We start from the raw sequence: 12,209 nt of genomic DNA, 5'->3' as shown, positions 1-12,209 counted from the left end.
CTTGGATCTCCAGCGCGCGGCGACGGCGATCGGCGGCGGCGGCGGCGCGGGAGAGGAAGAAGGGGGGACTGGAAAGAAGGATCGATTTGGACCCTCATCCTCTCCTTTGGAAGCTCATATCGGTGGGCTGGCCCTCTGCTGGGCCTACTTAATCATGTTGATTCGAAAAAAAAAAACTTTTATTTTTCTATTTCAACATGCATGGAATCCCCTCAAAAAAATTCTACTCCGTACAGAAGTGGCATAACTATGAAGGAAAAAATCCGTTCCACGGAAGTAGCAGACAAAACAAGCGGGGCCAATATTCATCTTGTTCTGCTTTCATCACAATGATGCCTACCTATTTTAGCAAGCTTCCTTGAAACAATGTTGAAGCCTGAAACAACCACATCCAACAATGTCTACTGTCTTCATCTGATAGTTCTCAATTCTCATTCAAGAATCATGGCACTACAAGATGAGCTCGCACATTATTCAAGAATGGTGTGACCGTCTTGTCCGGGATGAAAATTTTGATTGCTTTTATTGATGCTCAAACATAAGCATTGATAGGAGAGAATCAATACTGGTGTTTTATTCCCATAAATTGAACATTATATACTCTGGTTTTTTCCTATGATACTCAGCAAGAGAGCATGTGCTGCATTCTTGAATCTTTACTGCAATTCACCTGCAAATAGACTATCTATGTATATCTCGTCATGCATGGACATGCTGATTATGATATCTCTATCTGTACAATGTACATGTACAATGTAGTGCTTATGTGAGGGTCATGTACCTTGTTGAGACGCTTAGAGCATCTCCACCGGCGACCCCGATAGCAATTTGGGGGCCGGCTGCGAAAATGGGCTCGCACCGGCGCGCCCCAAACGGCGCTGGCCAATTTTGGAGCCAAATAGAATCGCCGGCAACCCCGTGCTGGCCCCTTCGCCAAGGGCGCGAATCGGGCGCGTCGGCACCTCGCGGCACGTCTGAAAACGAGTGTGGGCTCCGCCTGGCAGCCAGACACACTGTTTTTCCACCTCCTACACACGGCCGAGGCGACTCCCACCCCTCTAGATCGCCACCGTCGTCGTCGTCGTCGCGCCCACCCTGCTTGCAATAGACACCGCCGAACGTCTAGGAACCGCCGTCCATCGACACAGCCGCCACCCCCTCGATCGGCGGCCGCTGTTTCGCCCGGAACAGAGCTCGCCGCCGCCGCGATAGTATCGCCCCGCCCGCAAGGTGTTCGTCTGATTGCCGCGATGGACAGCGACGACGAGATGATGGTGCAGCTGTTCACGGAGGAGCAGAACGCTCAGGTTGTTCGGCGGCAACAGCAGCAGCTGATTCTGACGAACATGTTGCGCGTTCGCCAGCCTTTCTTCATCGTGCCTCGACATGGCGGCTCCAAGCCAGGCAAGAGGAGGAACATCAACAGGCACCGTGAAACCGGCGCAATGCTGCTTGACGCCGACTACTTCAACGACGACGCGACTCATTTGCCGAAGGAATTTCGGCGCCGGTTTAGGATGAACAAGGACCTATTCTTGAAGATTGTCCACGGCGTCAGGGAGTACGACACGTACTTCATGGCCAAGAAAGATTGCACAGGTTTTTGGGGCTTCACCTCAATTCAGAAGTGCACTGCTGTAATGCGCTGTCTTGCATACGGAGCTCCTTCAGATACAGCCAATGACTACCTACGGATGGTAGAGTCGACATGCACGGAGACTCTCTACAAGTTCTGCCGAGCCGTCATAGCGGTGTTTGGTAAAGACTATTTGAGAGCACCAAGAGCAGATGATACAGCTTGGATTCTGAGAAGAATGCAGCAAGAGGGTTTCCTGGGATGCTCGGAAGCATTGACTGTATGTATTGGGGCCGGAAGAATTGCCCTTTTGCTTGGCAGGGGATCTACAAGGGCCATACTGGTGAGTGCATTGTCATTCTTGAGGCGGCGGCAGACCAGGAGCTTTGGATTTGGCATGCATTTTTTTGGCATGACAGGAACAAACAATGATATCAACGTGCTGCAGCGCTCTCCGGTGTTTGCCAGGCTAGCTGAGGGACAAGCTCCTGCCGTGAACTTTGAGGTAAACGGCCACGCATACAACAAGGGGTACTATCTAGCTGATGGTATCTACCCGACGTATGCTACATTTGTGAAGACAATTCCCTCTTTGGCAAACGAGATGGAAGCTTATTTTGCAACATACCAGGAAGCAGCACGCAAGGATGTTGAGCGTGCTTTTGGGGTGCTTCAGCAGCGTTTCGTCATTGTCAGGTACCCTGCTCTCACTTGGTGAGGCACAGATGTGAGAGGTGATGAACGCATGTGTGATCATCCACAACTTGATCATTGAGAGCGAGCGCGACGCACCCGTGCAGGATGATCATCCATTTGATTATCAAGGGCCACTAGCTGAGGTAGAGCATGTGCCCCAAGAATTTGCTACTTTTCTTCATATGCACAATAAAATTCGAGATGCAGGTGTCCATGCACAGCTGAAGGCGGATCTAGCTGCGCATTTGTGGGTAAGGAGAGGAGCAGCCAACAATGCATGATTTTATTTCTATTTGTTTGCCTGGATGAATAATTTAGGTACTATTTGTTTGTTGGGTTGTATGAATAATTTAAGTACTATTTGTTTGTTGGGTTGTATGAATAATTTAAGTAATATTTGTTTTATTGATTGTATGAATAATTTAATTTTATTTGTGTGATTGTATGAATAAAATGTGATCGATATATTGTTTGAAAATATTGTAAAAAGCAAAAAAAAAATTGGGGGCCACCGTTTGGGAGGCGCCGGTGTGGAAACGGCTTCCCCAAATGGAGGATGCAGTGCCAGCACCCCCAAACGGAGGTGCCGGCGCCCTGCTGGCGCCTATTTGTGGATATGCTCTTACTTGTCTCCAACCAAAGAATCCTTACTAGTCTACAACCAAAGAGCCCTACCAATGAGATGGCAAGGAGAACAGGCGGAGGGCAAGGCTTTATACCACCTTCACGTCGCACTTCCATCCCTCTACCAGGAAATTCTTCCAGAGGTCGGTGGGAAGAAATATTTTCCCAACCAAGTCAGAGAAAAATCGACGGGGTGTCAGGTGGTAAGAAATAGAACATGCCAATCCCTGTGTCTGATGGATTAAACGAACTATAGCCTTAATAGTTAGTACTGTAAGAAAATTGATGCGGGTCATTGGCATCAACCTATTTTAACTTTTCTCGCACCGATAACAGTGTCACCAAAAGCAACACAGTCGAGCCTCGAAACTAGAACATAACAATGAGGCCACCCGGAGTGACTCCCACCGATACATGCATACATTGGGAAGTTCAAATATATATTTTGCATTTTTTTCTCGCAGTTCTTCATTCAACTAACGGCAAACAAAAAGTCCCAACATCCTGCCCACTGTTGGCGGTCCATGACTCCATGAGGCACTAGCATTGTAATAATAATACTCCGTATCACATCTTCAACATGCAGTTTGCCTCACGCATCACAAACACCAGTCATGGGCTCACTCTCCTTGGTTTCGTCTCCACCTTTGCTGTCATCTTCATCATCATCCACACCAGCATCCTTCATTTGATAATCCACCTTGAAGTCATAATCCGCATCCATGTCATTCAGCACGCTGAACTTGTTCCCCTTCCGCCGTTTCTTCTCTGCCTTCTTCTTGCGAGGATCGAGTATACCCTCGGCGGTGTACAGCTTGTCATGCTGCGTGTTACCACTAGTCGCCTTGCTTCCTTCACGGTCATTCACGTCACACATGGATTCGTCCTGGACAGGTTCACTCCGCGTCGTGTCATCCTGTTGAATCCAAGACAAAACATTATCTAGCCGTAGAGTAATGTGCAACTTTAATGTCATCTATGTTGTTCCAAATGCGCGTTAACTTGAGATATCTAACACACAAGGGCATATACCCTAGAAAATGCCTTTGAAAGATGGAACGATATGCATCTGTATGATCACAATTACTCAGAACATAGCCCAAGAAGTCGTAAGAAACTAAAGCATAGAATTAAATATCAAGAACAAGTTGGCTCGAAAATCTACAATATAATGACATAAATAAAGTACAATCACTGCTATAGTTGTAAGAAATACCTCGAGCATCCCTTCATCAATCTCTGGTGGGGGATTAGATGGAATTTCAATATGACTGAAATCCTCCATGGATTTTAGACCACTAATAAATGAAGACTCGGCTTTGTAAATTTCATCAACATTAAATTCTCTTCCATCTTCTGAGATAATTACTGCATTGGCATCCTCCACAGCAGCCCTTTTAGGTGGTAGCGTATAATAGGGTACTTTACCTAATAACAAATAGTGAGATGGCATGGAAATAATAACTAAGTAACAAACTAACAATATTTGTAAGGAATAACTTGTCAATTGTACCTTCATTCCAGTCATGAAGCACTATTTTTGCAGCAGCCTCAACATCCACTATGCCACCCTTTTTTAATTTACCGCGGAGTGTAGCAAGTTTTTGAAGGAAATCATCAACTGAAGTAAAGCTTGGCATCTTGTACAGAGAGAGCAACTTCTCGTGTGGGCAAAGAGTCAGGATTTCCTTAACTGAAGAATAAAAATATATGGAAGAGTTATTGCATGATGCACTTCTAGGCTCAGAGCCACATGAAACTAGTTAATTGTCATATATAGTATCAGCAGAGTAAACCAAGAGAATCCCACAACTGGGATGAATAGAAGAGCTAGCTGGCTGGAATGTTGAAGAAACAAGATAGCACCTACCAGGAGTGATTACATCTTCCATTTTCTCAACTCTTTTGCAGTTGCGAAGGGCTACAGACACACCAGTGTTGGAAGATCTGAGCATCACTACACCAGGACAATCCACCAACTTCACCTTCTTGTCTAACTGAACTTCTTGCATTGATCTAGTAACCCCTGGGGTAGAACCAACATTGACGACACGGGACCTCTTCAAGCTGTTGATTAGGCTGCTCTTGCCAACATTAGGAAGGCCGACAATACCCACAGTGATTGCCAGCTTGAGCTGCAAGCAAACCAAAATAAAATAAAAAGGTATCTATCAAGCATGACACAAAACAGAACAAGAAATACAACTGTATATGAATGGTTACAAGACCACTGCGAAACTGGGAGCATCAAAGAAAAATAAGCTAGATAACAAAGTAAAATAATCATAGGACACAGGTAATTATCAAAATATCAGGATGGGGTTGATTGAATCAATACAGTAAGAGAGTTGAAACAACCAGATTAAACTATGTCCAAATAGAAAACTTGTGTCTTGTACATGAAAATAAATAAAAATAACATTAACAGTGTCTATGTTAAATAGCTAATACGCCTTTCATGAAAATGGACAAAAAGGCAAAATAATGCATGAAATCATGTACTCCCTCCGATTCATATTAATTGACTTCAATATGGATGTATCTAGAACTAAAATGTGTCTAGATACATCCACATTAGAGTCAATTAATATGGACCGGAGGGAGTATATAAGATGCTTTTAAGAAATGATGCAATTTTCAATACTTATAGGCTTATAACTTGTGTAATAAGAAAACAAGAAATCCTAAAAACAACTAAGCAGTGAAACTCCTGATGGAAGCTAGATAAACACAGGCAACGAAAGACAGAATCTAACAATCTCTATACAACATCGAGATCAGTTACCTCATGACTCCTGGAATAATTTTTTAGTAGTTTAATCAGATTCTCAGCACCAAGACAATCACTGCTTTGTGGTACATTGCTTGTTTTATCAAGCTTTGATGATTTCCATCCCAGCTTGGTCCTCTGCTCTTGAGTATTGCACTTGAATGCAACAGTTGGCAACTCCTCCCTTAGATACGTAAGCCATTTCTCTACCGACTCCTTAGGGACAAGATCTGCAACCCACACAAGATTTACCTTGAGAAGCAGAAAGACGAGGAAAGATCAAACCAGAAGTACTGAAGTCAATCGAAAGTTGCGTCATACCTATCTTGTTGAGAAGCAGCACAATTCGTTTAGTTGGATCAGCCTTCCTGACCATCTTTTCCATGTCAACGCAACGAGTGCCCAGTGGGTCCCTTGCATCAATAACCTCGAGAATAACATCCGAAGCTTCAATAACTTTAACCAACTCCTTGTAGAAGGCCCTCTCTGAATGATCTGTAGACACCTTCAACAGCTTCAGTGAATGATGTATATGCAAGCAACAAGGCAATACAAATCAGCAATTGGGAAAAAAATTAACCGTTGGTCTTAGGCATTGCTAAAGAAGCAATATCCTTTGCTGCATCCTTCTCTGCAAACTCACTGCCCTGTGCAGAAGCAGCAGCTGCAAGATCAGCAATATCTTCATCCTCAGGCAATCCAAGCTTTCTCTTCCTAGCCTGAAAGAAGGGGCACAGTATATTATCACTGTCCAACACTCTAAAAGAACAAAATTATGGATGCGTATGAAAATAAAAGGAAACCTCAATTGTGATTAACAAACTGCATTGACTATCATAGTAGCGAATTAAGGTGAATGGTAACTGGCCACCAACGGGTATCCTGGTGCCCAGGAAATTACATGTTCCTAATGGAGCGAATGTGTGGTGCTATAAACAAACTTAATAATTATTATTAGCATACCGATTTTTACGGTAAATAGACATAGACATCATATTTCAACTTCAACCTTGAGCCAGCATCTCACTTTGCGGATGATGCAAAGGCAATGACTAACCTCATCGAAAGGAAATAAAAGAAATAAATGCTCATCTATCTAGGCAAAAGCATCTAAAACTTATCTAAAGAAGAGTAATCGTTAGACGCTGTGCACACACAGTAGGAGGTGGATTCAGGCTATACATCAAATCAAACAATAAGAATAAAGTATAACACACTAAGGAACCTGGACTGGACGGAACAGGGGCCCTACACTTACCCTCTCCTTGCGAGCCTCCTTCTTGAGCTCGAGCTCCTTGAGCGCCTGCGCCCGACGGACCTCGAGGTTCTTGAGCTCCTGCTCCTTGAAGGGCCACTCGTTGGGGATCCCGGGGTCCTTCTCGACCCTAGTCTTGTGGTTCTTGCCGTCCTTCCTGGCCTCCTTGCGCTTCTTGCGATGGTGCTCCTTCACCTTGCGCAGCACCTTGTGCTTGGCCTTAAGCGTGACGCGCTTGCTCTTGCTCTTCTTGCTTTTCTTCACCATCTTGCGGTCTTGCCGTTGCCGCCGCCGGTGGTGATGGTAGAGGGAAGAAGAGAGGCGGCGATGGAGGGTGAAGGGGGTTAAGGGTACCGGCCACACGGGTCTGGTTAGGGCATATGTATCTGGCTCGCCGCACAGCGACGGGATTCCATGGGCCAGCCCACTAGCGATGGAGGCTTTTTTCCAGTTTTTCGTGCCTTTGATCAGATCGTTGTATGCTTCGTGGTCTTCTCCGATTTTTCTTTTCATTTTCTTCTCCGGTTTTTATTTTTTCTGTTCGGTTTTCTTCTCCGATTTTCCATCTTTTTTTCTATACTTTATTTCTTCTAGTATGAACAATTTCAAAATCTGAGCAATTTTTTGAAATTTTTTTTTCAAATTTGAACATTTTTTATAATTTGAATGTTTTTTAAATAGAACCATTTTAAATTTGAATATTTTCAAAATTCGAACATTTTCAAATCTGAATGATTTTCTTGTTTGAACATTTTAAAAATCTGAATAATTTTGCAGTTTAAACATTTTTCGAATTTGAACTTTTCAAAATCTAAACTATTTTTAATTTGAACACGGGGCACCCCACTCCTTGTGCAAGACGCATACAATGCGAAAATACCTGCAGCCCTCTTCATAAGAGAGGATGTTGAAATCATCATACACGTCCTCGCCGGGCGTCGTGGGGAAGAGATCCAAGGATCGGCATTACTAGAAAATAGCCTATTACTTTCTCAAAAGGAAAATAGTCTATTAGTGGCGCACCTATTTTTGGTATCAACGTCGCATCATCCATGCGTCACTGCTACCACATCATTGCTAATATTTACCAGTGGCCCACCACTGATGCACCATTGGTAAGGCCTATACCAGTGGAGCATTACTCAGTGCGCCACAATGAGCATTTTGTGCGCCATAGACGTTGTACGAAAATAAATAGTGAGTGTGCCACATGATTGGCTATTCATGTGTCACACCTAACCACCATACGAAACAAAAATTGGAAATAACTTACAAAGCAGTTAACATTAAATTACTTACATGGCTGATAAAGTAATATTAAAACGAAAATTTACAGAAAACATCCTAAAAGGAAAAAAAAATCGGGTTCCTCAGAGGTATGCGTCACCGCTGAAGGACCGTCTTGCCGCTCGAGGCTCGCATCGCCGAGCTGACACCGTCTGTTGCAGCATTTGAGTTTGGGGGGCGGTGAGTTGATGAAGAGAATATGCCCGAGATGCGATAATAAAGTGGTTGTTATCTTATTCCATGATTATAATAGATGTTTATTTCTCATGCTACAATTATATTAACTCGAAACATTAACACGTGAGTTTAATAAACAAGCAAAGATTCCTAGTAAAGTCTCTCTTTTAACTAGCTCATTGATTAACTAATGATCAAGATTTTCTAATCATGAACATTGTATATTGTTAATAATAGGGTCACGTTATTAGAAGAATGATGTGATAAACACACCCAAGTAAGTATAGCAATACGATCAAGTCATTAAGTTTACATTGCAATATCAAACATATAAGAAGTAACTCTAATCCTTAGACCATAAGATCATGTCAATCACTCATACCGGAAGGGTGTTTTGATTCCATCAAACGCCACACCGTAACAAGATGACTATAAAGGTGTCGTTGGGTACTTGAAAAGTATTAGTTGAGGCTCATGGATCAAGAGTGGGATTTGTCCATCCAGATGACTCAGAGATATACACTGGGCCCTCTCGGTGATATTATAACGACATTGCTTGCAAGCACGTGACTGACTCACGAGGATGCCATATCACATAACGAGTAAAGAATACTTGTCACTAACGAACTAGGTATGGTTGATATCGATGATCAGATCTTAGACAAGTAAAATATCGCGAGACAAAAGAAAATTGGTTACGACGTTTATGGTTCACGCGATCACTAGATTCATCGTTGAATAAGTGGGAGTCATTACGGATCTCTAGATCCTAGTGATGATTACGTTGATCGGATCTCGATACTACGCTCTGCTAGAAATATCAGCATTATCAGCAATGTGATGAAAAATCCTGACGGACGCGTCAGGTAAAACGCTTATGCTGGAACTCGGAACTCGATAAGTCCTCCGCGGCCCGAGCTGAGTTACGCCAGGTTTCCGAATTCGTGTCCGGGGACGCGAGTTTGAAGTAGATTCCCCGCATTTTGCTCAGGAAGTTAAGAGATTCCCGATCCGTTCGGATGCATCAGACTAGTTTACAATATCCCTACGGTTATAATATTTATTTATACATGAAATAATGAAATATTGCTTCATGATTAAAGAAAGAAGAAGTTGAACAAAGAAGGAATCAAAGGTTCTGAGATTCGACCTGAGTCTACGACTCAAGTAGAATCTCGGAGGCTACTGACATGAGTATGCCATATCGGGTCCTAAGCATTGATATCCCTAGTTCAAATCCCAAGAAGGAATAGAAGAAATCCCATGAAGAAGTCCGGAGGAATCCTATTAGGAAAGCTAAGCTCATATCGGGTGAACCGACATGAACTGTAACTCGACCTCGAGGTGAACTCTGAGACCCAGCCCGCTATATAAGGGTTGGGAGGAGCCACCGAGAGGGGACAGATCGAACCAAAGCAAACACCCATGTAACGCTAGTTCCACATTGTAATCTTGACGATTTTCCCTTGATAGTAACATTCGTCGGCTGCCTAAGTTTGGCCGACCGGTCAGTTGATTCGCCGGTGTCCTCTGTGATGACCCAGCGTACCACTGCATGGTGTAGTACACAAGTCGTTGACATAACACAAGTGAAACACCGTTCGACTCATATTACATCTCTCAAAGTGGTACAACAGAAACATATGCGAGTCCAAGGTATGTCTATAGAAGTACACACGAGCTGTTTACATAAGATCAACACAACCTCCTACTTTACAGTGAGGTAAAACTTCAAATAAAGCTCCAGAAGAACGACTCGTAGTCTATCTTATTGCTAACTCAAGTTTAAGAGCTACTTGGCTTGCTATAGAAATCTAGCTACTTAGGTGCTAGGATTAGGGAAAGGTTCCCTTTTATTACTAGTCTAGGTTTCCACTCTAGCTGATGCAGAAGTTGACTCCATTGACTTCTTTGATTGGATTCTTCATCTTGTTGCAGTTGACTCCTTTGTCTTCGAGTTCCACGGTAGTTTCTCCTTCGGTGCCTTGATCTAAGAAGGGGGTTCAAATGGGATAGAATGAGTACGAGCGTACTCGGCAAGTTCATATTAGGAAATAAGTGCATCGTGCACTAGCTACGCCCATAGACCGGAAAGTCATAGGCCAATGCAAGTTTTCATAAACATTTCTTCAAAAGGTTTATTTTATTCCGAAAACTATGCCCGTCGGTCTTCACAGAGTTGACTAGAACTTCGTGGAGTTCCTTTCCTCGCCGCGTTCGCAGTTCCCTTCCCGAACAGGGAGTGACAGTCACAATTCTTGATACCCTCTGCAGAGGTGCGTTACTTTACCCCACAAGAGATCTTAACTTTGTTGCCGGCCGAGAGTATGTCCCCGTCCACACTTCCTTGGGTGTGAGGCCCAGTATAAGATCCAAGCCAATCACTGCCTTCTCCGCGACCCTGCAAACCCACCCTTTTGTCCGACCGTACACCCCCAGTAGACTTCTCCCGATAATACGGCTTTACTCACGGTGTACTCCGGACAATCCATCATAGATCTGTTGGCGTCAGAAACCCACCGGCGGGCAGCGACGGGCAACACAGTAGAGCCGGGAACAACTAGGGCTGCGGCTGGCCCCAGTCCCTCAGAGCGACGGCCCGCAAAGCCTCCTGGTCACACGTCCGATGCTATCGCAAGGGCGTGCCACCTGACCTATACCCGGTCGGGAAGGTGTTGGATGATGCCTCGCTTAGTTTCCTGCATGGCATACACGTAAACATTAAATACGAGCCTCGATCGGCTCTCGGGTTATCTCCGTGAATCGGCTCAAAGAGCCGATCCACCCATGATTCGAACAAGGTGTCCGAATATATGGTGGTCCTGCTTGATCAAGATAAAGCTAATGAGATCTACGACGATTTAGGGTTTTCACCGCATAATCGGATCATCCTACTCACGATTGGGCCTCGCGCTCGCGTACGGTGATCATAAGCCGATCCTAGATAGGGCCTAAAAACCAACACGAGGTTGATCCCCGGAACATCCTTTCTAGGGCTAGCGAATTACACCCTACACGCCGCTGGATCCTCCAACCCTTTGTAGGGCCTAACTATTGCAGATATTAAACTAATCCTTGCAAAGCAAGGAGCAACCGTAACGGATCGGATCTACTAAACTATGATCAAGCGGGGTGCCGCCCCTACACCTAAGATAGGTGTAAGGGCGGCTAGATGTATAAGGGTCGCACTACGACAACATATGATACGAAGAACAATGCTAACCCTAACACATCTAAGATAACTACGTTGCTCGCCATCAAAAAGGCTTCAGCACGAGCAACGCATGAACAACGAGATAGGCTTGTCCTGCCTAGATCGCAAGATGCGATCTAGGCAGCATGGTGCTTACCGGAGAAACCCTCGAGACGAAGGAGTTGGCGATGCGCCGAGATTTGTTTGTGTTGAACGTTGGTTGTTGTTTATTCCATAAACCCTATGTAAGGGTACATTGCCCCTATGTGTGGTTTTGGTAATTAATGACAACCCCTATGGACTAATGTTTTCATTGAGTTTATATGAAGGAATATTCCATAGGTACTACTTGCTCTCCATGTGTTGGATTCAAGTATGGATGCCATGAAGATAAATGTATACCTTGTGTATTGGATCAAGAACATCGTATGAGAAGATACAAGGTTGAGTTGGACAAGTTCAAGATGAGTATCTTGAGTGGATCACATGCTTGAATCTTGTCGTCCATTTGGTGATAATGGACATGTGAAGATGTGCATCAATGGGGCTTTCCCATCATAGTGTATGGGGGAGCATTTGTGAGTCTTCACGAAGCAACATTGGTCAAGTGTGGCATTCCGGCTTGAGTGAA

The 12,209-nt window shown here is 44.2% G+C and overlaps 1 protein-coding gene across 1 annotated transcript; it reads right to left on the bottom strand.

The window, feature by feature from the left end:
- Positions 1 to 3,234: 3,234 nt before the first annotated feature.
- On the bottom strand, positions 3,235 to 7,256 carry LOC124654191 (guanine nucleotide-binding protein-like NSN1). Its single transcript, XM_047193211.1, has 8 exons — positions 6,925 to 7,256; positions 6,247 to 6,385; positions 5,988 to 6,161; positions 5,682 to 5,896; positions 4,767 to 5,031; positions 4,410 to 4,589; positions 4,113 to 4,324; positions 3,235 to 3,812 (listed from the first exon to the last, which is right to left on the bottom strand). Exons 1-8 carry the CDS (start codon positions 7,186 to 7,188, stop codon positions 3,489 to 3,491), a joined length of 1,773 nt encoding a protein of 590 aa, XP_047049167.1. The 5' UTR covers positions 7,189 to 7,256; the 3' UTR covers positions 3,235 to 3,488.
- Positions 7,257 to 12,209: the final 4,953 nt, after the last annotated feature.

The sequence above is a fragment of the Lolium rigidum genome, chromosome 5, assembly GCF_022539505.1.
Source record: "Lolium rigidum isolate FL_2022 chromosome 5, APGP_CSIRO_Lrig_0.1, whole genome shotgun sequence".
Taxonomy (NCBI): Eukaryota; Viridiplantae; Streptophyta; class Magnoliopsida; order Poales; family Poaceae; genus Lolium; species Lolium rigidum.
The sequence above is the reverse complement of the archived record's forward strand: the minus strand, read 5'-3'. Positions and strand labels throughout refer to the sequence as shown.